This window comes from Cydia pomonella, chromosome 17 (assembly GCF_033807575.1).
Source record: "Cydia pomonella isolate Wapato2018A chromosome 17, ilCydPomo1, whole genome shotgun sequence".
NCBI classification, from domain to species: domain Eukaryota; kingdom Metazoa; phylum Arthropoda; class Insecta; order Lepidoptera; family Tortricidae; genus Cydia; species Cydia pomonella.
Genome location: NC_084719.1, coordinates 20,054,134 through 20,080,855, shown reverse-complemented (window position 1 = coordinate 20,080,855; position 26,722 = coordinate 20,054,134). Strand labels below are relative to the sequence as shown.

General features: G+C 37.0%; 2 protein-coding genes across 2 annotated transcripts in view; both read left to right on the top strand.

Annotated features, from left to right (window-relative positions):
- Window positions 1-17,566, top strand: part of LOC133526805 (limbic system-associated membrane protein-like) — a 107,413-nt gene extending 89,847 nt beyond the window's left edge. The window contains exons 6-7 of the mRNA XM_061863592.1: window positions 7,007-7,164; window positions 12,897-17,566. Coding sequence (XP_061719576.1) covers window positions 7,007-7,164; window positions 12,897-13,162 — 424 coding nt within the window. The 3' untranslated portion in view covers window positions 13,163-17,566. The remainder of the gene's footprint in view (window positions 1-7,006; window positions 7,165-12,896) is intronic.
- On the top strand, window positions 217-6,476 carry LOC133526796 (uncharacterized). Its single transcript, XM_061863576.1, has 2 exons — window positions 217-868; window positions 1,086-6,476. Exon 2 carries the CDS (start codon window positions 1,086-1,088, stop codon window positions 6,078-6,080), a length of 4,995 nt encoding a protein of 1,664 aa, XP_061719560.1. The 5' UTR covers window positions 217-868; the 3' UTR covers window positions 6,081-6,476.
- Window positions 17,567-26,722: the final 9,156 nt, after the last annotated feature.

The window sequence follows — 26,722 nt, the reverse complement described above, 5'->3', positions numbered from 1 at the left end:
TTCGGAGGCTTTTTAAAAGCACCAATAGGAGCGCTCCACATAATCTGTTTCGCGGCCAATTGGAAGCATTTAAATCTGAACCTTTGTACTGATCAAGTAAAATATTGCAAATCACTCTTGCATCATCCTCCATACTTTCAACACCTACTTTCTGCATTGAACCGTTTTGGCAAGAACCCTTGTAAACCAGTACCTTTGGGAAAATTATACTTCACTTCATTATAAATCGAAGTTTTATTTAAGTCGTCGAGATCCTGACCTGCACGGCGGCTACATATGGTCCTTCGCAGCCTTCAAGACAAGGGCAGACTTGACCAACAACGGGTTCATCGTGGAAGTGGACTTTGACCAATCTTCGCAACCGTCTTCGTTGTCTTCAGTTTCTTCGGCTTAGGAAGAACACGCAACAGACGTTGAAAACGAGGGGTCCCAGCGTTTACCGGCATAAGGAAAGCGTTCGTTGGACTTCCACCACATCAAGACATCAAGGACTTCAGTTCCAGTACATTGCATCACCTGAATACGTAGGACTAGACAGAGTGAGTTCGTTCCAATTTCCTTAAATTTCCCTTCTATACCTATTTTTCTTGGAATTAAGAATAGCTCTATACGTGTCAGGCACAAATAATTCATTTTCATACAAAATCATAATTCATCGCAATAAAATAGCTTAACTTCATATCAACTTTGTTATAAAAATCCTACTACATATTAAAAAGCCGTCTCCATCGCTTATTATCTTCGCCTCAGTAACATAATTTTTTTGCTAAATCATCACATTTCGCGCGCAGCTGCTTATCTACTCCGCTTCTTTGTTCTCGTCAGTTGCATTTTAACTCGTTAGTGTTCACACTTCTCTTACGCATAGGTAATTGCATTTTTAAATTTACGTATAATTCAAAATGGCGGACACGTTAAAGGAGTTAGTAAAGAAACGTGGCAGCTTAAAAGCTAAATTAACTTTGTTTAACACTTACATTAATGTGGCTAAAACGTGTGAAAAATTAAGTGAGTTACAAATAACGGAGTTGCAGTGTCGTTTAGATAAAATAGAATCGGTTTATCCAGAGTTTGACGCTTTACAGATGGAGATTGAAGCGTTAACTGAGAAACCCGACGAGGCATATGCGGAGCGGGAGCAGTTTGAAAGCCAGTTCTTTATGTTGGTCTCGACTGCTCGACTTCTTTTGAGTCCTACGGTGCAGTCGAGCGGCGGTCGGGCCGGATCCGAGTCCGCGGCTTCCACGTCATGCGGCGGCGGCCGGCATGACTTCGTTCGTCTGCCCAAGATTGATCTGCCTCACTTCGATGGGAACTATCAGCATTGGCTCGGCTTTAGAGATACGTATATTTCCCTTATTCATAATAATCCCGCTATCAACGACATAAGCAAATTTCACTATCTTCGTGCATCTTTGAAAAGCAGTGCCGCCCTTGTGATTCAAAGTCTTGATTTTAGCAGTGATAACTATCATAAAGCGTGGCAATTAGTTTCGGAGCGGTATGATAACCCGCGCCTTTTAATTAATAATCACATCCAGGCCTTGTTTAACCTTGAACCTATGCAACATGAATCGAGCTCTTTGTTACGTAACATGGTGGACGTAACTAATAAAAATTTGCGTGCGCTTGGCACCTTAGGGGAGCCTACTGACCATTGGGACACCTTAGTTATCTACATAATGTCTAAGAAGTTAGATCTAGTAACTAAGCGTGAGTGGGAGGAGCACAGAAACCTTTTAACAGGTTCGCCGACGTTGCAGCAATATATTACATTTTTAAACAACAGGGCCGACTTACTTGAATCTCTTGGCGATAATAACGTCAATAATAGTGGTCAAAAGATATCCAAACATAAATTTCAATTGCATTCACATAGCGAGCCACAAAAGACGCATAATTATCTTACAACTACTAATTCTTATCGCAAACCTATTGTTTGCCCTTATTGTAAGCATGACCATTTCTTATTTACATGCGAATCCTTTCGTAAATTAGATGTTGATAGTCGGATAAAAAATGTAAACACTTACTCAGTATGTAAGAACTGTCTTCGCCCGGGACACTTAGAAAAACAATGTGTGTTATCTCATTGTAAATATTGCAAACTTAAGCATAATACTCTTTTGCATAAACATGTTGACAAAGTATCTTCTAGCAGTGACGTTCCGGTGCCAGATGTTCACTTTAACGGCAATATACAAACAAAAGTGTTTACCCCTACTGAGACTTCCGGACTACTGTCCACAGCGTTGGTGCACGTGAGTGACGCGAACGGAGTGCTTCGTGAGGCGCGTCTGCTTCTGGACAACGGTGCTTCCTCCAACTTCGTGACGCGAGATCTGTGCAGACAGCTTGGGTTAGCGACAAGCAGCGCGGGAGCTACGATCACAGGTATCAATGAGCAGCTTTCACATTGTCCGGAGTCTTGCAATATTACAATTCAGTCACTCAATAGTAACTATACGACGACCGTAAACTGTTATGTTGCCGAAGTAATAAATAAATCTCTGCCGCCATGTCGCATAGATCTTACCAATATACCTATTCCTGCCGGCATCACATTGGCAGACCCATCATTTTATGAGCCTTCCGCTATTGATATTTTGGTCGGGGCGGAAGTATTTTGGGACGTCTTAGGTTCCGCGAATATAAAATTAGGTAAAAATAAACCTCAATTACGTGAAACATCGTTAGGTTGGATCGTGTGCGGTTCCATACCTGCCTACAATACAAATACAAACGAATCTTATTTTTGTTCGTTCCTCACACATAATGAGGAAACTAATCTTACCCGGTTTTGGGAATTAGACTCGGTGTCTTCTAAACATTGCATGTCTCAAGAAGAGCAAGCGTGCGAAAAAAGTTTCTTAGATAATACCACTCACGATCAAGATGGCCGCTTTGTTGTGACGTTACCTTTAAAAGAGTCACCGGATGTACTTGGCGACTCATATCAAATGGCCAAGCGCCGTTTCTTGGCATTGGAGAAACGGCTCGCACGCGATCCTGTCCTAAAAAACTTATATTTTGATTTTATTCGCGAATACATCGACTTAGGCCACATGAGCGAAAATCAATCATCATCATCATCATCATTTGAGCCACCAGAAAAATCATTTTTCTTTCCTCACCATGGAATTTTACGCTCAAATAAAAGTACGCCTCTTAGGGTCGTTTATGACGGTTCGGCCATCACGACTAGTGGCAAGTCCTTTAATGAAATTCAAATGGTTGGGCCGACTGTTCAGGATGATCTTCTGTCAATCTTATTACGCTTCAGACAGCATAAGTATGTTGTCTCAAGTGATGTTGAAAAAATGTATAGAGCGATATTAGTACAGCCTTCTCAACGCTCGTTACAACAAATCATATTTAGATTCGATCCTTCTGATCCATTAAAAACCTACAAATTGAACACCGTCACATACGGGACTGCGTGTGCACCTTATCTTGCAACGAAATGTCTTGTTTCTCTTGCCGATGAATGCCAAGACGTCCGTGTCAAACGTGCTATACAGCACGACTTTTATGTTGACGATTTTCTCAGTGGGAGCGACAGCGTGGATTCATTGGTTGAGATCAGTAAGGGTGTAGTCGCAACATTAGAATCTGCGAAGTTTAACCTGCGTAAATGGCAATCAAATTGTCCTGACCTATTGAAATCGATTCTCGAGCACAAAGAGGACAACAGCAAAGCTCTCAACCTTGATAGTACATCGCCTTCTAAAACCTTAGGTCTATACTGGCAAACAGAAACAGATAAACTTCTCTTTTCGATCGACATTAAAATTCCAGATAAAATCACAAAACGAAATATTTTGTCTGTCATAAGTCAAGTGTTTGACCCACTAGGCCTCGTTGGGCCTTGTATAGTGGAAGCTAAAATCATATTGCAGCGTCTTTGGCTTTTAAAGTGCGAATGGGACTCTGAGCTCCCATTAGACATAAAAAACGAATTTATTTCTTTTGCATCGTCACTTGCAAACTTAAACAAACTTAAAATAGATCGTTGGGTATTTAGTGACTCACCAATAGAAGTTCAGGTGCACGTATTTACAGATGCGTCAGAGCGTGCATACGGCACCTCTATCTATGTTAGGACTGTGGACGGTAGCGGAGCAGTTTGCGTTCGCCTTATAGCGTCAAAAAATAAGGTCTCCCCCCTTAAACCCTCCACAATACCAAGGCTGGAACTTTGCGGCGCGTTGCTTGGTGCAAGACTCTGGGCGAAGGTCATTTCGTCACTGACCGTGAAGGTTGATCATAGTTACTTTTGGTCTGACTCTATGATCGTGCTGGGCTGGCTCGCAGGGCCGTCTAATCGCCTGAAACCGTTCGTTCGCAACCGTGTGAATGAGATTCAAGAGAGCACTCGTGGACAAACATGGAGCTATGTACCCTCAAAGCTGAACCCGGCAGATCTAGTGTCACGAGGAATGAAGGCTGATGACCTCAGCATCTCCACACTATGGTGGACAGGTCCAGATTTTTTGCATCATTCCATTATTCAATTTCCTATGATACCTAATACAAACGCAGATAATCTGCCAGAAGTGTCATTACATACAAACGCACAGGCAAACATAAACGAAAATGACAATCTTATAACTAAACTTATCACTAACAATTCAAAACTTACAAAACTAATACGAATCGTAGCATATATTTACAGATTTATACATAATTGCAAAAATAAAAATAATAAAACCACATCAAATTTAACATATACAGAAATAAAATCAAGTAAAACTAAACTTCTACAACTCGCACAGCAGGAGTCATTTCCTGAAGATTACAAACTCTTATCTTTGGGCAAGCCCTTACAGTCGAAAAGTAGACTGCTTTCGTTAACACCCTTCTTAGACGATCAGAAATTAATACGTGTCGGTGGTCGTCTTAATAATGCTTATTATAGTTACGACATTAAGCACCCAATCTTATTGTGTAGCAGGCATCACCTTACCAAACTGCTGTTTGACATGCAACATATGGCATTATTGCACGCCCCACCTCAGCTGTTGCTAGCAAGCGTTCGGCAAAAATACTACCCACTCGGTGGAAGAAACCTGGCGCGCCACTTAGTGTATAAATGCGTTCGCTGCATCAGGTTCAAGGCTAGACCTTTTCAAGTATCAATGGGCAACTTGCCTATCGATAGGACACAGTTAGAATATCCCTTTTTGCACACGGGAATGGATTTTGCCGGACCAGTGCTGATAGCTGACCGTAAGGGTAGGGGTAGCAAAACAATTAAATCATATATATTGGTATTTGTTTGTCTTGCAGTCAAGGCTCTTCACTTGGAACTTGTCACAAGTCTAACGACAGAGTCGTTCCTTGCTGCTCTCCGCCGCTTCATGAGTCGTCGGGGAAAGCCTCAAACTCTTTATTGTGACAACGGAACTTCGTTTGTCGGGGCATCAAACGAACTTAGTAACTTTTTAAAACATAATCACGATAAGCTGCAGTCAGGTATGGCAGAAAACCTTATTAACTTTAAATTTAGCCCGGCTTACTCACCACACTTCGGCGGACTTTGGGAAGCCGCAGTAAAGTCAACCAAATATCATCTCAAACGCATTTTATCTCTTACACATTTAACGTATGAAGAATTAAATTGTTGCCTGATTCAGATTGAAGCGATTCTGAATTCTAGACCCCTTACCCCTTTATCTTCTGATCCATCTGATCTTACCTACCTATCACCCTCTCACTTCCTTATTGGACGTTCTCTTCTGTCAGTCCCACAAGAACCTCTGACTGAAGAAAACATCTCACGGCTCGAAAGGTTCCAGAGAGTTGAAAAACTCAAGCAACATTTCTGGAGCCGCTTTTCTAATGAGTATGTTACTCTCCTCCAGCATAAGACGAAGTGGCACACCTCGACGGACCAGCTGCAAGTCGGGACTATGGTCTTGGTCAAGGACCGCGCACTTCCACCTCTCCTGTGGCTGCTGGGACGCGTCACGAAGCTGTACCCGGGCACGGACAACGTCACCAGAGTCGCTGACATACGCACGAAGAAAGGAGTCATCCGTAGGGCGTATAACAACTTGTGCCCCCTCCCTATTACTTAACTTGTTATCATCTTCACTCTATTTAATTATTGTTCGATTTCTTAACTTCCATCTATTGTTCTTTGTTTTTTGTTGAGTATCTCAACGCCCGGGAGTATGTTGCGACTGCAACTTAATATTATATAAAAATCAATGCAGTAGCTAAACGCAGCCGTCGGGCTCGGCTAGCATTCGGAGGCTTTTTAAAAGCACCAATAGGAGCGCTCCACATAATCTGTTTCGCGGCCAATTGGAAGCATTTAAATCTGAACCTTTGTACTGATCAAGTAAAATATTGCAAATCACTCTTGCATCATCCTCCATACTTTCAACACCTACTTTCTGCATTGAACCGTTTTGGCAAGAACCCTTGTAAACCAGTACCTTTGGGAAAATTATACTTCACTTCATTATAAATCGAAGTTTTATTTAAGTCGTCGAGATCCTGACCTGCACGGCGGCTACAACAGTACTTCCCTTTGTCAAAGTGTAAAAGTTTGAGTGAGTTTCGATCATCATACTTGTGACGTCTTGACTTCGTTGTATGACAAGGTGCTAAATAAAATACAGATTATGATCGTGTGCTTGCGGTCAGCCATCTCCACGCCATGACACTTCCCAACGGAGTGTTGACTTGCAGGTAGTTGGCAAATACACATTTATTGTGTAAACGTCACAATACTTTATATTATCATACTACAGTACAGTACTTCCCTTTGTCATATGGATGTGTTTTTCGACATTTCTAAGTGCGGTGTATTTCGGTAGTGGAGATTTCTACCACTTACCTCAGAGTCACTCTATTTTAATATAGTTCGTAGCATAAACAACAAAGTTTAAACTATTTAAACTCTATCTAAGAAGTGATATCTTTCACGAAACTCAAGTACTTATATACTGTACCTAGGAGTAATTGACTAAAATATTTATGTTTCGTATTGTTTCAGTTTCATCTACTGGTACCGTGGCGACCAGGTGGTGAACTACGCGCAGCGCGGCGGCATCAGCGTGGAGACAGAACAACGTACGCGTACGAGCCGGCTTCTCATAGCGCGCGCTGCGCCGCATGACTCGGGGAACTATACGTGTGCTCCAAGCAGCTCCGGTTAGTACCTATCCATAGTTATCAGCAGAACGATGTACCGCGTGGAGACAGTAGAATTCAAAATTTAAAAATGTATCCTGTAAGTAGGCTTCAAGGGCTTGCACAAGTCAATACAACATTTTCAGACAGTAAAAATGCACTTGAGACTACTGTTTAATTCGCTCACGGCGCGCATGATTTGGGGAACTATAAGCTTGCTCCGGACTGGTCCGGTCAGTTCCTAATAGTTACTATGTGCCTAAGCGGCAAAATCGAACGTGTTGAGATTTTTCTCATTGCTTTTGTATGTCCGGATGTTCTCAGCTGATTCTCGCGAAATTTTGTGAACAGATTCAGTATTTAAATAGATTTTGGTTGCTTCGTTTTTTTTATAACTGTTAAAAATTATGGAAATTGGCATAGATGACTGACGTTCCATTAGCATCTATGGCAATTAAGACTATTGGGAGTGCGGTGTGATCATTATTAATATTATATATAAAAACAATCCTTACTTCTTTGAGTCGTTACTCGAAAAAGTAAGTATTTAGAGTATTTTTAGGGTTCCGTAGCCAAATGGCAAAAAACGGAACCCTTATACATTCGTCATGTCCGTCTGTCTGTCCGATTATGTCACAGCCACTTTTTTCCAAAACTTTAAGAGCTATACTGTTCAAACTTGGTAAGTAGATGTATTCTATGAACCGCATTAAGATGTTTACACAAAAATAGAAAAAAAAAACATTACATTTTGGGGGTTCCCCATACTTAGAACTGAAACTCAAAAAATCTTTTTTCATCAAACCCATACGTGTGGGGTATCTATGGATAGGTCTTTAAAAATGATATTGAGGTTTCTAATATAATTTTTTTCTAAACTGAATAGTTAGCGCGAGAGACACTTCCAAAGTGGAAAAATGTGTGCCCCCCCCCCCCCCCCCCGTAACCTTTAAAATAACAGAATGAAAAATCTAAAAAATATATATGATAATATACATTCTCATGCAAACATCCACCGAAAATTGGTTTGAACGAGATCTAGTAAGTAGTTTTTTTTAATACGTCATAAAATTTAAAAAAAAAAATCTTTTTCATCAAACCCATAACTAAATAGTTTGCGCGAGAGACACTTCCAAAGTGAAAAAAAGTGTCCCCCCCCCCCTGTAACTTCTAAAATAACAGAATGAAAAATCTAAAAAAAATATATGATATACATTACCATGCAAACTTCCACCGAAAATTGGTTTAAACCAGATCTAGTAAGTAGTTTTTTTTATACGTCATAAATGGTACGGAACCCTTCATGGGCGAGTCCGACTCGCAGTTGGCCGCTTTTTTAAACTTATGAATTTTAACGCGAGGTCTACAGCTCACAGATACACTAGTAATATATAATGTTGAAATTATTTACCAGGACAGCAGCAAAAAGGGTGATAGTTATTCTTTTTCCCCTTTACAATACATCCAACCCGGGACTTCAACGGAATGGAAACATTTGTTGCGCCTCAAAAATCTATAAATATTTCCCAATCATACGAGTATTTTCGGATCAACGCATATTTTACTCGTTTTTTTAAGGGCTGGATGAATCAATATTGTATTCGCCAAATCCCGTTATCGATGGTTCAGTTAATTGAAAACAAGGGTTGGCAAAACTGTGTACCCTAAATTGGCTTTTAATGCATAACTTCGTCTAAACTAGCATGAAGCCTGAACTGTATGATTTAAATCATACATCCACTATTAAATTGAATCACAGGATTTTAATATAATTTTTATAATAATTAAAATTATAAGACGCGAGTTGGCACAGTGGCTGTAAACAGACACTGGGTAGAAAGCGGCGCACGCCTCTGAACACTCCTGAGCCGCTCACACCGGTGATGCCCTTGAGCCATCCTAGATGTCGCTTTTTGTGGGAGCCCATCTTGTGGGGGCGAGTCCGGTTTTTTTATCCAATAGCCCAGTTATTTTAATCCATAGCTTTAACCCAATAGGTCAGTTCATTTTAGATTCCATCAACTCTTAAATAGTGTTTACACCCTGGCGTTGGCGGGTGCTGCCTCTGCGTGCGTCCCGTGACATGTGCAAGGGCAGCATCCGCTCCTTACATTTAATTAAAGTATCAAAAGGGCCTCAACTTCTTGGCTTCGGCTCCGCGCACGCCTCCCAAAGGTCCAGAGCACATTGTTCCGTGATGGGAAATACATAAAAATGATAAGGCAAAGTTGGAGACGGGTGGCGATGATAGGTTAGAATTTTTTAATTTGTATTTTAAAATATTTCTACTCGCACTCGGTTCTTTTTATTATGAATTATATTCCTTACTACTTTTAATTTGCTTATATTATAGGTATGCATCGTCATCGCATAACTAAATGTAATATGTTTTAGCTGGTAACTCAAAATTTAAGGTTATTTACGTCAAAATGGTAATACGTAATCTACATACTGCCAGAGTTATCTAATTTACATGTTTTTCGTCTCAATAAGAGGAAGTTACTACGGATAAAGTCAACTTTGTAATTTGTTTATATTAACCATCGCTACTTTAGGGCCAAATGCAAAAAATAAAAATAAACAATAAATACAGAATATAATAAGATTTATATATATATTTGTTAATTAATTGTACTCAATATTAAGTTTGTGTTAAATGTATTACTATAAATAAAGTTGACCTTTAGGTAAAACATACATAAAACTCGCTTCTAACGTGGAGTCACGGGACAGGCTTAGCCTAGTGTGACCCACAAAATTTATGTAAATGTATCTGACTGATTGATAAAAATAAAATTTTACTTTACTTTATATATATATATATGTATATATTTTTTTCTTGACAAGAAATATAACACTAAAATGCTATGCTTCTTGGTATTCTTCAAACAAAAACGTCACTGTTGCCACTGACACATCCAATACATATTGTATCTTTAGGAAATTTTTGACGTATCGCAAAGTTCGAATCGCGCCGATATGAGAACCGTATGAGGAAAGTCCTTCTAATGTGATTTATGCATTATGTTTATATTTGATATAGTCATTTTTCTATATTTTAAGTTATCTGTGTTTATTTTCCCTGCAAGTGTCCCTCTTATCCCATAATCCCTCTTACCCCACCTAACCTTACTTAGATTTTCGCGTACATATTCATTATAAAATTACTAGCAAAAGTAAAGCGATATGACGCATACCTAGATATCTTGTTGTACAAACGGAATTTCACTATTTGTTTTTCTTTGATACTACGCGTGAAATATTTCACGCGACAATACTTCAGTGAATTTCACAAACTGAAACGTTACACCACGCTGCCGCATACAATGTTAACCTAAAATTATTCTATGCAATAAAAAAGTGTCCGCTGACAATTTTGAATGATTCACGGTTAGTTTCACTAGACTTAAATAGACCGGGATATGGACCGTGATTTCCTTTTGAATTGTTTTCGAACTCCCGATATTTCGACACTTACCCGCTATCTTAAGTTACCCGTGAACAAGATGCATGTAACTGCGTTGAAATATCGGGAGCTCGAAAACAATACAAAACGTCATCACGGTCCATGCACCGATCGATTTAAGTCAAAGTGTCCTTTGTTTGCTACTTTTACAGAAAAACTATTAAATATTTATTCTTCTTCTTTTTAGTCGTTTCACTTATAACAAAGATACTTATCTGTGTATAATCGTTAAATATAAAATATAAAATATTATAAAATCGTTAAAAGCCACAAATATGAAAACAATTTTTTCCAAAGCACCGGTAAAGTTCCAATCATCAACATTTTTCAAGCCCGTGGTTGACATTCAAAACTACCGATTGTTCAGGCCATCCATTAATTTCGCGTATAAATCAGCGACTGCGGTTAGCTCACAGAGCGGATTCGCAAATCGCTTGAATAATACTGCATTTTGTAGACATCATCTGCATGCTGGCATAAATCGGCTAACTAAATTACACCAAATGAATCACTCGAATATAATAGCTCGAAGCAAAAACGTACTATATCACTTTACAACCTTTCCCCTTACGCTATTCATTAATTATAGTAAATTGCGAAGCTTAACAATAAATATGAAGTGTAATCATCAGATTGTTGTTTGTAATAAATGGGAAAGCCAATTCTCATTTTCGTTTATAAAATGGACGTATTTATTAACTGGCAAATAATAATTCCGTTGCTCAAGTCATTGGAACACTGGATACCAGGTTACAAAAATATTTTGTTTACTGGGGATTTTCTTTTGAAAGCATTACCGTGTTCCCATTGTACATTCACGGACTTTAATTGTTGAGCCATTTAGAGTTCAAGCTAACTTTCTCTATAGTTAAAGTCCGTAACCGTTAGATGTATTCGGGTAATGTCGTATGTCGTATAATTCCGAAAATCATTTCGGAATTATTTGACGGTTTTCGACATTCGGAAAAACCCGAATACACTTACGTGAAACTTTTAAAACCGTCATTTCACTCTGTCTTTACACCACACCACATGATACAATAAAGGTTATGTTCGGATGTCGACTGCAGTTGCATTTCTATTACGGCGACACTGCTGCCTCCGCTCTATCTTTCAATTTTCTTTATAAAATAAGTGACGTTCGCCGCCGCATTGCTACCGTTATTATGACGTTCATTCTTTCACTCATTTTATCACGGAACATGACAGACACAGCGGTGGCAACAACGACGTCGCAACACTAAAACATCTGCAGTTGCAACCATAAGTTAAAAGCTTAGGTTAAAAATTTAAATTCAGATACATGTAATTGCCTTTACACACCAAAATGAATCAGCTCCGTGCCTCAAACCTTAAACCTAAGGCAGTGTCTTACCTGAGCGAATAACTCGCGAACGCGTAGCGGCGCGGCGCGGGTGAATTCAATCCTTTGATACCTATGGAAGTGTCCTACGTGGGCGATCTCCAAATGCCGTTGGGCATCCGCGTCGTGTCGCATTCGCGAGTCATCGCCCACGTAAGCCGCGCTGTAACACAAGCGACAAGTCAAGCGAAGTCGAGCGATTTCGCTAAACTTCCCCAGACATACTGGCGCCATCGCACGACTTCACACTGGCGACTTGTGTCGCGCGCTGTTGCCAGACATGTTGAGCGAAGTCCGGCAACGTTGCACTAATTCATCCGACACGGTTCATTTGTCCCCTAGAGTGTATATCTGGTTTACACTCACAAAAAATTCACAGGCAACAAGAAACTTCCAAGCCACATTTCAGCACGTATATAATATGTATTTTTTTTCTTTAATATTAAGTTATATTTTCCTTAATGATATTCTTCTCACCTTAAGACCATGTCAAATATACAAAACACCAGCTTAAGTTACAATATACAGCCACATAACATATTTCGCAATTTACAAACAGAGTTAGATTATTTTGCTTAACAACGTCCGGACCCTAAAGTTGAGCTTGTTAAGGACTTAAAGACCTAGTTTATAAACTAGTGTTATTTTGTTTAACTACTAGGTCAAGCAAGGGGTTAAACTATTTCAAAAGCATAAATTTAACTGAAACGGATGTTCGTTTCGAATATTTCGTATTCACCGTATTCGCTAAAATTCGCCGGCGCTACTCAACTAAGTTAACAACGTTGTCAACCACCCAATCATAAATATTAATTGTGTCATATTCCTACTTGCTGTTTTATTTATTAACTTCGCTCAAACGGGTCAAGGCTCGCTTAGTAAACCTGTCACGTACCCGTCTTGAATGGCGTCATTTTGTTGCAGAGTCCGCCTCGGTAATAGTGCACGTACTGAGCGGAGAGCGGCCGGCAGCCATGCAAAGTTCTGGATCGTCCCCGCCAGGCCTCAACCGGGCGATCTTAGGCCTCGCCACCGCCACGACAGTCTTTAGGCCTCGTCTGTGGCTCGTATTCGTGCTCCCCGCCATCGCAAGCCAAGTCACCACCATCGCTCTCCTCGTGGCCATTGCACTAATCCCAGCCTTGGATCTCATCAACTATGTAGTAAGTGAAGACTTAAATTCGAGATGACCAATTTTCTTACAGAAGTTTTAAACATTAAGAGAATATATTCTAGTCATTTGTGTATTCAATTTCAACCATACCATTGTTGGATGTATTTAAATACAACGACTATAAAGTAGATAATTTTTTCGTGTTGATATTACGATTAAATCTTTATTGTCAAAATATTATCGTCAATTTTAATGGTAATTCTATAAAAAAACTTTGCTCATAGAAGCTCTGAGCCTGTTGAATTATTAAACATTTTAGGCTTTCTTTGTAATTTATGCTACTGTAGCGAAAAATGTGATCAGTTATTAAAAGAAAAAATTATCATACACCCATTCGTTCATATCAACTTGAAATGTATTACGGCAAGTTTTAACTTGACTTGTATAGTTTGATGCTTAAATATAAGGATAAAATTAATATGCTGAAGGATTTGTACAGTAATGTTAATAGTTTTAAACAAGTATAATAACTAATCATCGGTATTTTTGGAGAAAAATCGAACTCACAGAGATAACAAAGCTTTGAGCGATTACTAGTTTAATGAAAAGTTATAATAAGTTAGTTTATCGATATGGGAACTCATAATCTGCCATGGAAATTTTCCGCAAGAAATCAGAATCTTAAATAAATCAGGTTTGTATTTACTTAGTTGTGAGACGGCAACATATGATGAAATCTAAGTAGGTTACCGTGTCACTTTATAACATTTATGGACAGTTGATTTTCTGGCTTATACTTAACTGACTCTTCAATTCTTTTGTTTTTCCAACTAACTACCTTAATCTCGACGAGGATTACGAGCAAATGGATTCTGTTATTTGGATCAAAGATGAACCAAGATTCAATGCGAAGGGGCTTAACTGTGTTTAGGATGACTAAGCTGTTAGTTGTTTTAGATACCACGATCAGAACAAGTAGGCTAATCTGTGTGTTAAGGAAAATTCGCCTTATCTTGTTGTTTGCAAGCTATTGCCATGTTCTTTACCTCTAATTTATAATGTATTAAAACATAAAACAATAGTAGTCATCTGTTTTTCTTTTTATAAGTTTGGCACTGTTTTTAAATGATTCAGTGGTGGCAGCATGGTTCCATTTTTATCGCTTGTCACTATGCCCGTCACTTTTGCACTTACATACTTGTTAGAATGAGACAGGCATGGTGACAAATAATAAAGAGCCAACCATCTTAGCCCTACTGGTGTAGATGCCCAGGTTGTTCAACGGCAGATTTCCGATTTCAAATTTAAATAATTTTCGAACGCGAAATACCGGAGAGATGAAGGGGGAGAGGTGTTTCTTGAGTGTTGCGGATTGATTACTGTCAGTGGATCGCTGGCCAGCAGATCAGCGTTTATGCTATTGAGGCGAATAGTACTTAAAGAGTTTTCATTTAGTACGGTCTTCAAGTTTTGCATTAGTTTCTTATAATGCGAGAAATATCGGAAAAATGCATTGGTTGCGAAGGTTGACATTTAGATACTGTTATAAACTAAAAACGAATTCGCATTTCTCTTATTTTTACGAAATAAACAGTTTTAGTTTATAGTCTCGCTTTGTGTGGTAGGGCAAAGCACTGCGGATGTCATTCCAGATCTAGAACAGAGCCCAACTGGGGAAGTACCTCCACCTTACAGAAAACCGCAGCCAAATAACACTAGACCCTACTCATAGTGTTGTGTTCCTGCCGGTGAGTAAAGTTGCCAGCTTAACGAGGGGGGATTAGAGTCGGAAACGCGTATGTAACTCCTCTTGAGTTGCAAGCGTACATAGGATGTGGAGACTGCTTACCATCAGGCGGGCCGTATGCTTGTTTGCCACTGACGTAGTATAAAAAAATGTTTTTAGTTTTGAAATCAGAAAACTGCAGCTGGACACCCAGTATTTTAATAAACAACTTGAGATATGAGAAGGACACATAATGGTTGTACATATTTATATACATAGTTAACTTGACCCATGTTGAGATATAAAAATAACCGAGGGACGTTTCCCTCATTATTGTGCACAGGAATCAAGACTTTGTCCGCGATACTTGAGGTAATAATAAACTAAATTAAACTGGCTACATCTTTCCTTTGTGTTGAACTTAGACAGGATTCTTCATAGTTTGTTCTACCGGTGTAAACTTAATAACACACCTTCATTTATAGTTAGTTTTAACTTCTCCGAATAATTTTAAAACTATTTAATTAAATGTCGTTATTAAATATTAACTCAAATAATAATCCATTTTATATAATGTGTGGTCACAATGTGGACGATTTAGAAAACATATAATTGATTTTATTTTGTAATAAAATAAATAAGATTGCTGGTTTTAGGGTTCCGTGCGCAAAGAGTAAAACAGGACCCTATTACTAAGACTCCGCTGTCCATCCGTCTGTCTGTCTGCCTGTCTGTCTGTTTGTCGGTCTGTCACCAAGCTGTATCTCATGGACTATGATAGAAAGTTGACATTTTCACAGATGATGTATTTCTGTTGACGCTGTAGCAACAAATACTAAAAAGTACGGAACCCTCGGTGAGCGAGTCCGACTCGCACTTGTCCGGTTTTTTTGTTTTACCATGAGTAGATAAAATTAACAGTGAACGAGATGATATTATAACTGAACATATTAATTATATTAACACTTATGTTTAAAAATACATTTGTATATAAAAAAATCTTCTCGATTTTGAATACACTGTCAGTAAAGACATGTTGATTTTTTGCCTATATGTTTGTATGAAATTATGTATTTTCTAGTGTTAAAACTTGCCTAAGATAGACATAACTGTATCATAATGTTTAGCCGTAACTGTCTATTGCCCTTTTACCTTTAATATTTTAGACAATACCTATATTTTATTGTTAAGGATCGTGGACTCCATGGGTGCAAGGTGAAATGCATGACCATAACGTCTTAAAGACGATGATCTCTTTTTCAGCTTGAAACTAAATAGCAACCCAGTAGCCTCTGCATGAGTGCGTCACAATAGTATACAGGGTGATTTTGGGGTCGTGGAGCAAGAGAAAAAGACATCACACAGAATTCAAAGATGAGTCTAATGATGTTGCTCATTATTTATTATCACCAATAATTATGATTATTTTTCAGATGACAAGTAGAAGAAAACATGTTTGCGTACAGTTTGGTCACCCTACTCAATGTGACGTCTTGTCATTTTCCATACAGCGTATGTCAAAAGTCATAGGGTGACCATGATTACTTCATATAAGTTTAATTTTACTTGAAAAATAATAAAAATTAAACTAATTATCTTTCAATCAAATACTATCGTATGATAATGTAAATCATTTATAGATTCAGAAAAAGTGGTTCTGGATCACGACCCAGAAATCACCCTGTATATGCCCGCGCGAAACATATTACCCGGATTTTTCAAATTGCATTACTTAGAAAGGGATGGGCAGTATTCCGTGCGCGAGATACTGCCGCTGCGCACTCTTGCAAACGTGCGAGACGACAAACGAATGTTTTGCTGACAGATTTTATGACACACTTAAAAAAATCAAACAAGTTAAATCGAAATACGGACTCTCATTTATTCCAAAGAAACAGAAAATTAGTTTTCATGTTCGAAACAAAAAAACTACCAGTACCCCTAGTGTAAATTTAATCGACATGATAACGTGACGTACGCGTTTGCGTTAAGTCTCATTTTGTATAGGATTTTGAGTTTCCAAAACGTCCCGCTTGGCGCGCTCTTTCTAAATCCAATACAAAATGAGACTAAACGCAAACGCGTACGTCACGTTTCAAAATCGAATTTATTTACACTAGGGGTACAGTTTACCATTCTTTATCCTAAGGTAATCTAATAAAGTGTTGAATGCTTTACCCGTACTTAAGAAATACTATGTGACGTTCCATTCCCAAAAAAATTAAGGACCCTTTTTAGACATGGAAGGTACGGGTGCACATGGATCATAAAGACCCTTTGGATATGGATCGCCATATATATAAGCTCTCTTCTCATCAAACATTCAAACGTGGGCCTACTCTATTTTTATCAGCGCTAAAATTTACATTAACTTTGGCCTAATGAACGAACTTCGACAATGTTTGCATTCCAATTTTTTGTTTATTAATTTTTTATCAAGTTTAGGAATTGTACTTGTAAATAAATGTATATAATACATATTACATAAGACATGTAAATAAATAGAGTGTAAAATTAAACTTAGATCTAAAATTTAAAATTATTTGTAATTTCGTGACAGCCAAATATAATTTTGTGTATTTACTCAAGTTGGTTTAAAAGCGAATGTTTCAAACATCGCAGTCGGTTAAAAACTTAAAAGTAGATAATGAAATGGGTTGTGTAATAAACTATCAAAGTGTAGTTGTATTTAAAAAATGTTATTTAATGATTTGTAAGGATAATAACAGACTAGTCATAAATTATTCGAAAACATATCTAGTTTTATTTATAGCGCTAATAATCCCTTCAAATACAGTAAGTACCTATACTCTGTATCTTTAAGTATTTAAATAACAGTAAATAAACATTTTGTACATTTTCGGGTAGTTATAACATTTAATAGTTAACCAACCAAATACAAAACCGCCTGGATCTGTTACTGAACGACCTGACTAATATTTTCATCTACCCTCAACTGGTTTAAGGATCCATTTGAGGGTAGGTTTTGTCTACTTTTATTTTAATATCTAAAGATACAGAACTTGGCTCACGAGATAACCGCCATGTGGGATGTTGATTCCACGATTATAATATGATAGTTGTCAGCGAATGATCTCATATCGAAGTGTCTCGACCAACTAGCGACTAACACCTAGAGAGGCTCTCGCTAGATGCAGAATGCGATAATCTAGTAGGACACGGCGCCTATGGTAAGTAACGGCCCGCTTCGAACTTTAAGATACGTCAAATATTAGGTCTAGATACGATACGACGTACGAGTATCTTAAAGTTCAAATACGGCCGTGAGTCGGTTCCTCGCTCTTTGTGATCTTGATCACCACCGGCAGCTTGGGCCCTGCTCCGCTGCTGGTGGCACCCTAGGTTATCTAATGTGTTTAATTTTATTTTATATTGTTGTTATTCGTGTTCTATAATTAATATTTATACATGAGTAATAATATGAATTATTACTATCTTAACTTAAAACCTACGACAAAATCATCCTTAGTCATGGATGATTTCTATGTAGGTATATAAGTATATACTTAAATAATAAAAGATAAATTTATATTTATCTATTGTTATATGTATGTAAATAATTATATCGTCACCTTGTACCAATAGTACAATTAGTTTGGGGCTAGGTCGGTCTGTGCAAGATGGTTCCCAAATATTTATTTATTTAATAAAGAAATAATGCCCTAAAGAGAATATAATCTGAAAATTAAGTAGCAATTATCTTTTTGGTCCCTTTTCGTTTAATGAAGCATCCGAGATGGTAATTAAAAGGTAAAGCTCCCGGAAATAAGATTAAGACCCTTATTGCACTTAGGCGAGATACTCACTCAAGTCCGGGGCAATATTTATAGATTTTATGATGTTCAGCGGTGGCAGCATGGTTCCATTTTTATCACCTATCACTATGCCCGTCACTTTCGCACTGACATACTTGTTAGAACGTGACAGGCATGGTGACAAATGATAAACAGCCGACCATCTTAGCCCTACAGGTAATCATCGTTATTACTATAGAGAAGCCATACCAAAAAAACTAATTGTCACAAACGCAACCACAAAATTCATGGCGCTTAACGCGTTTAGGTCGCGAGATTCATGCTTCGCTTAAAGGCCTGACTGAACGCTCGAGTTGGGCATGCAGTAGGGCGCGGCATGTGGCGTGCATGTTCAACAAATGCAAACAGCCTGAGCGCACGCTACTCAAGTAACTTGTTAGCACGACGCCACACTGCACGCCCCGCCGAACGCTCCGCTTCGAGCGTCCACTCCTGAGTGGACGTTTTAGAGCCTGAGTGGACGCTCGAGTTGGACGTGCAGCGGGGCGGGCTGTAGTGTGTGTACTTGATATTTAAGACACAATAAACGTATAATCAAGACCAAGTAGTTCTCCCTTAACGCCCCACATCACATGGCGATCCTGCCAGGATTGTAATATATATTTATTTGGCAACTGATATTCTTTTATTGATTTTTAAAGTTTTTTTTTAAATCAATGCACACCTGTTTTATAAAATCAATCGCATGTAATTTAATTTGTTTTTATTAGATATTAATTGAGTTATTTTTATTGTGCTCCTTTTATTTTTATTGTATACTAAAATTAACTGTTCTTCTATTGAAAAAAAATAGATCATAATTTTAGAATAATTAATTTTAGAATAATCTATTTTTTTTTCCTTTTAAGGGAGAAGGTGTAGTGTGTGTACTTGTTATTTAAGACACAATAAACGTATACTCAAGACCAAGTAGTTCTCCCTTAACGCCCCACATCACAGGGCGTGCGGCTAGCATGTTAAACAAATGCAAACATATAGTAGCGGCCTCAATGCACGCTGATCAAATCATTTGTAAGCTCGACAACCCACTGCACGCCCCGCCGAATGCTCCGCTTCGAGCGTTCACTCAGGCTGGTTCTCTGTTCAATGGGTAATAGGTAAATAGTTCAATGGGTAAAATTGCGGATATCATCGAAAAGGGTCACCGGTCCTCAACAAAGTTTATGGCCCTCTTGGTGACCAAGATGACCATCTTGGTTTCCAACCATGTATAGCTACATTTCCACTAAGGTTGAGACAAGCGGAATCAACCAAATAGCATTGGTTGTTATCCAGCGGAGCGAGAGATGAGATGAGGATTACAACTAACGCTATTGGTTGATTCGTCTCGACTACGCTCGTCTTTTCCTCAGTGGAAGGGCAGCCTTAGCGTTAGTTTACCAATAAAATTAATTCGCCCCGATTAAGGTCAGGGTGACCTTGGACGGTCGGAAGCTTAGTTGGTTAGCGGCCGGCAGTCAGACATATCTATTTTGGCATTTTATGATTACAACGGTATTTTTAACAGCCGCTTTCAAGTCTACTTCAAATTCAAAACTAAATCGAGAGTCGACTTCGAGCAACACCGACAAGGGAGTCAGTATTCGCACTATTTCCCCTCTGCCGAAGCACATGGTCAACCGTGGGCGTAGGCAGGTAGGAGCACAGGGGGTAGCTGCTCCCCTGGAGCTCAAATTATACATACAATGTATGCCCCTACGCCTCCGGCGATATTAATGTGCCCCCCCCCCCTTGTTCACCGGCCGTCAATGCCTTGTGGCCAACTGGGCATAGCGCGGTACGTGTCCGTACACAAAAAGGGATCAATGTGTGCAATATTTTTCTTTGCCGTGTGTCTTTTCTATGTAGTTGTGTCGTCATTACAGATTGGATATTGTATGTAGTGAGTGATTAAAATGGGTAAAATTCAATATAAACACTATAATTTTGCGTTAACACAATCTTAACCTACTTTCTCATATTATTATCAAGACAATCTTTTTTGTTTAACTTTACTCCCCAAATTAAATAAAGCAAAAATGAACAAAATCTAGTTTAACTTAACAAACAAAACATTCCCAAAATATACAAGTTAAAAAGAAGAAAAATATCATTGTATTAAGTAATGCGGAGCAAACCACTGAAGAGAACAACCTGATATATTTGTAGAAATCTGCATATAATTATGACCTTTCTCTTCTGAGCTTTGTAAAGATGAAGGTGTAAGAATAATAAGTTAAAATGGATGTCCGAGTAGATAAAAGCAAACCCTGCTGTTATGTAAACAAGCAATTGAAACAGAATTAATAGTCAATATTACCTTAAATTCACAATACTGCTTGACAACACTAAGTTAACTGTATAAATTTGGCATAACTGGTCATCAAGTTATTTATTTACCTAGATTCAGAATGATTTGAAACTGCTAAATCAATCACTAGATGCTATTTGGGTTTCTAGTATGATAAATAAAATAATTAACAAATATAATTGAAAATAAAACCTTTTTATTAAAGTTAATAGTCAACAACTATAATAAATACGATCACTAATACTTTATAATTCACCAATATATTATTTAATAATTAATTCATCAAATTAATCAAGTAAGTAAAAAAACATTAAAATAATGATCAACATAGTATTTACTTAACTTTCAATATTCCTGTGGCGACGATTAACTCAGTGCTGCAGTGCAGCGAAGAATCACAATGAGAATGATTCAAAATGAAATGGGTCGGACCCTTTTATATCCACTGCTAACCAGCCACTCACAACTGGTTAATCATGCCATTTGTCGTTCGAGAAGTGACGTCACAAACGTATCTTCTCATTTATCAAATAATGTAGAATAAAATGATCACAACATCTTTTCAATAAACTCCGTTATACATAATTACTAATAAGTAATATTAATACATAATATAATCACTTTAAAATAGTTAACAAATCTTATTAGTAGGTTAACTACTGTCTCAAAGTTACCACTATCCATGTTTCTCTAATCAACCGTGGTTTCGTATCGTACCCACATAAATCACAAATTGTGTAAACTTCGCGTGATATTGAGTTAAGTGTTTAAATAATGAATATTTATCAACATTGGAAGTCAGAGAAACAGGTCAGTTTCATACATAATACAATTTATAAATAATAATCTAACACGGCCATACTGACGTGTACTTCGTTCCCGAAGTACCAAAAGCATAATTAGACAATCACTTCATTCCTTAAATAAAGCTAAAGCCAATTATATACTTAATAATCCTATTCTACACATTTAGTATAATCAATATCATGATCTGCTTGAATATACATGTTAGCCTAATTAAAATCGACCAGCGAATATGTGTGGGTATTGCCAAATACCTAGACATGCCAATTACATTCACCCGCTGCAAGTGAGAACAATTGACATCAAGTACATGACCGACCAGCGGATACCCAATTAAGTGTATAAAAAATGTGGGTATTGCCAAATACCTCGGCATGCCAATTACATTCACCCGCTGCTAGTGAGACAATTGACACCAAGTAAATGACCGACCAGCGGATACCGAAATAGTGCATCAAAAATGCCAAACCATACCTAGACATACCGATCACATTCACACGCTGCCAGTGAGACCAATCGGTATCAAGTATGTGGCGTACCAGCGTTTTCTTTTTAATTATATTACATCCAATCTATCATAAAAGGTATATTTACCGACATAACATTATTAGGCAATGGCACCTTCAACATTTATTCAGTAAATAGGCCACCAGGGCACTTTTACACGTCAAAATGAAAACGTCGAATTACAAAAAAAGTATAATAATAATATTTAAAAAAAATTCAAAAAAAAAACTCAAATTATTTAGAGGTGTAAAAGTCTCCAAGTGTCAGAACTAAAAGATTATACAGTTTATCAATTTATCTTTCAAAATTCTGTATAATTAAAAAATCCATAATGAAAAGGTGTATATCCTGTAGATTTTCGGACGGTGGTATCTACCGTTTGTTAAACTCTCTAAAAACCGTTCGGCCAAACTGACAATTCATTTCGCATTATGTGCAGTTTTATAGTACAGCAAACTATTTTTAATATATAGGCGATTCGGATGTTGAGGTAACACTACTATAAAAAAATTAAATTTTAACTTTTACATCATTATAGGTGTACCAGGACTCTGCTCCACTGTCGCTTGTAGCAGGGTCAAAAGTAGGCAAAGCAATGTCCACGTCTTTTCCGAGAGCACCGGAGACAGCATCCTTGATCGCTTTCAGAAGGCCTTGCACAGCTTCCAAATCTCTCTGAAATCACATAAGCATTTTTTAAAGTAAGGCTGAATACTATCCCAACTTCTGATGTTAAGAATAATAAGTTAAAATGGATGTCCGAGTAGATAAAAGCAAACCCTGCTGTTATGTAAACAAGCAATTGAAACAGAATTAATAGTCAATATTACCTTAAATTCACAATACTGCTTGACAACACTAAGTTAACTGTATAAATTTGGCATAACTGGTCATCAAGTTATTTATTTACCTAGATTCAGAATGATTTGAAACTGCTAAATCAATCACTAGATGCTATTTGGGTTTCTAGTATGATAAATAAAATAATTAACAAATATAATTGAAAATAAAACCTTTTTATTAAAGTTAATAGTCAACAACTATAATAAATACGATCACTAATACTTTATAATTCACCAATATATTATTTAATAATTAATTCATCAAATTAATCAAGTAAGTAAAAAAACATTAAAATAATGATCAACATAGTATTTACTTAACTTTCAATATTCCTGTGGCGACGATTAACTCAGTGCTGCAGTGCAGCGAAGAATCACAATGAGAATGATTCAAAATGAAATGGGTCGGACCCTTTTATATCCACTGCTAACCAGCCACTCACAACTGGTTAATCATGCCATTTGTCGTTCGAGAAGTGACGTCACAAACGTATCTTCTCATTTATCAAATAATGTAGAATAAAATGATCACAACATCTTTTCAATAAACTCCGTTATACATAATTACTAATAAGTAATATTAATACATAATATAATCACTTTAAAATAGTTAACAAATCTTATTAGTAGGTTAACTACTGTCTCAAAGTTACCACTATCCATGTTTCTCTAATCAACCGTGGTTTCGTATCGTACCCACATAAATCACAAATTGTGTAAACTTCGCGTGATATTGAGTTAAGTGTTTAAATAATGAATATTTATCAACATTGGAAGTCAGAGAAACAGGTCAGTTTCATACATAATACAATTTATAAATAATAATCTAACAAAGGCATCGACGGAGGGGATAAAGGCCCGAAACGGAGCGTATCTAAATGAAAAGGAGCAGAAACGCGGAATTCTGACTTATTTAGAACAAAGGGCTTATCTTCATACGGAATCCTGAGAAGTTACGTCGTTTTGGAAGTAAATAGTCGGCCTATCGTCTTAGATATATGTGCGCCACGGAATCATTTAGGCTGATATATGCGCAAGGGGTGTTCATATTGGGCGGACACTTTATCAACTACTTACTATTTTTGTTCTTGGTTTTATGCAATATTTAGAACTTATAAGTTTAAAAAATACATATTTTACTCGCTTATGAAATTTGCGAAGTGATGTCATCACACTTAAAGTGAATTCATTCATTCTTTTAAAATTATGGCTTCAGTCCAGTGGGACTATTTCGTCAGTATCAAAGTATTAGGAGCTTTAAATACGACTAAAATTGTACGGTTAGTACAAGACAGTGTACGGTGATTTTATCAGCTCTTGTAAAGCGATAGTAGACTTTACAAGTAGCACGTGAACAACCGGCCGTTGACTCCAAAATGGTGGTTAAACGCGTTTGAAGATAAATTCTCCACACCACATACCACATTAGTTTACTGAGGTATAATAAGCTATCGATATTGCATTTTAAACAATATTAATGAGCAAAACACAGAGGAATTAATCACGAGGCGTGACTATCAAGATGGCGCTTGAACCGGAAGTCCCACCTAATGTGAAGTCCAATAGAAATTGCAAATAATGTGAACAAACAACCTTAATTTCTTCGTAATCTCGTACTTTTGTGGACAATCATGCTTTTATCAACAGTTTATTTTATTATACTTAAACATTTCATGTATATAGAATAGAATTAGTATTTCCCTGAAAACAACACATATATAATAAATCCGTGGAAAACAACCATCGTAAAGCGTTTAGGGTTTACTTACGACAGATGCTAACAAATTCTATCATAATTGTTTATATCATTTGCGATTTCTATTGGACTTCACTTTAGGACAGAATGAAATGAAATTCAAGATAAATCTCGACATTCAGTAATCGAAAGTTTGTGGTCGACTTCACTTGCAATTTCAACATAAACGAGTGAAAATTCTTTACAAGATAATTAAAAAGTAGATAGACCTCTGAGATGAAAGAGTAGATAATTACTTATATATTTATTTATTTTTTATTTAATGTACGACCGGTCTGGCTTAGTGGATAGTGACCCTGCCTATGAAGCCGATGGTCCCGGGTTCAAATCCTGGTAAGGGCATTTATTCGTGTGATGAGCATGGATATTTGTTCCTGAGTCATGGGTGTTTTCTATGTATTCAAGTATTTATAAATATTTATATATTATATATATCGTTGTCTAAGTAACCTCAACACAAGCCTTATTGAGCTTACTGTGGGCCTTAGTCAATTTGTGTAATAATGTCCTATAATATATATATATTCATATTTAGATGCATAAACTCAACTGGATATTCTTCGTGAGATATTTAATTAAGTCGTGGATTGTCTTTGATTGGCTATCCGATTAATAGGTAAGATTTTTTAATTAAAATATGTGACATCGGTTTCAAATATATCGGTAATTACCCGCGGGGGTGTTAATCAGCTATTTATAATTTATAGCATGGAAGTATTCCACGTCACGTCGAAACAAAAAGAGAAAACGTTTTTCCACTTCTAAATATTTTCCATTCTCCATGATTTTTAGTATGTTATTGACACAATAAAAAACTAGGTTTATAGATTTTCCTTTTTTTTTTCAAAATTTGCTATACAATTTTTTTAAACAAAACCTAGAATATATTATCAAGCGATCGACATCAAAATCAAAGTGATTTGTTAAGATTTAGTTAGTGGAAACCGTTTTCTCTCGAAATGGAAATTTCATGGAAAAAGTACCGTTATTTCATTAGAATCTCAAAGCTATTCTTCCTTCTTAATAAAGTGAGTGACAAATCGAACTTTCTAATGCGCAGTAAAGCGGTGATAAACGTTACATATTTATCAATGTAATTTATTGACTGTTCCAACGTAAGAAAAAGAGAAGGACGTATATGAGGTAGACACGTGTAAAAGATAAGGTAATAGTAAAAATAATGTAACACGTGTAAAAAGTAAATAGCCAACATACTTACTTTAATTTGAACCTAATTGTCTACCGTTAAGGTTAAAATTTAACGGTTTATTTACACTTATATTCATTATAACCACCTAACCGATTGCTTCCGGAAAGTGCTGTCCACGTCTTAGCAGTGTTTACGTCGTCGACTTAGATAAATAATATATTCATTCGTTAAAACGTCGTATGCGACTGAGATTAAGAAAGAGATACGTCTTTTTACCTTTGCGGTGTGTTGTTGAACTAACCACCTAAGGAGATTAAACAAGAAACGTTTCGAATCAGAACTCATCCATCAAGAAGTTGCGGTGATCGATTTTACTTCCTTTGGTGAAACAAACTCGGTAAATCAGGTTGAAAGTTAGGTAAAGATAACATAAATGTATATAATTAGTTCTTCAGAAAATGTTACAAATATACGATAACTTGTATAAATTATGGATTCAACTTTTGAAACTTTGTGACCAAAACAAATATGTAGAAGAATATGTTAACTTATTTTTATTAAGTAACCTAAAAATTTGTTAAAATATTAAATAATAATTTAAAGATATTTTCAACTTTTGAACGGAAATGCTCAATTGATGTGATGATAGATAGTATGCGAAATGTATTTAAAATAAAAACTAATTTAATATATTATATGTATCTCCATTTAAGACTACACGAAAC

What these genes read in the sequence shown, in the direction of transcription:
- LOC133526796 (XM_061863576.1), top strand. Translation starts at nt 1,086, where the DNA reads ATGGAGATTGAAGCGTTAACTGAGAAACCCGACGAGGCATATGCGGAG.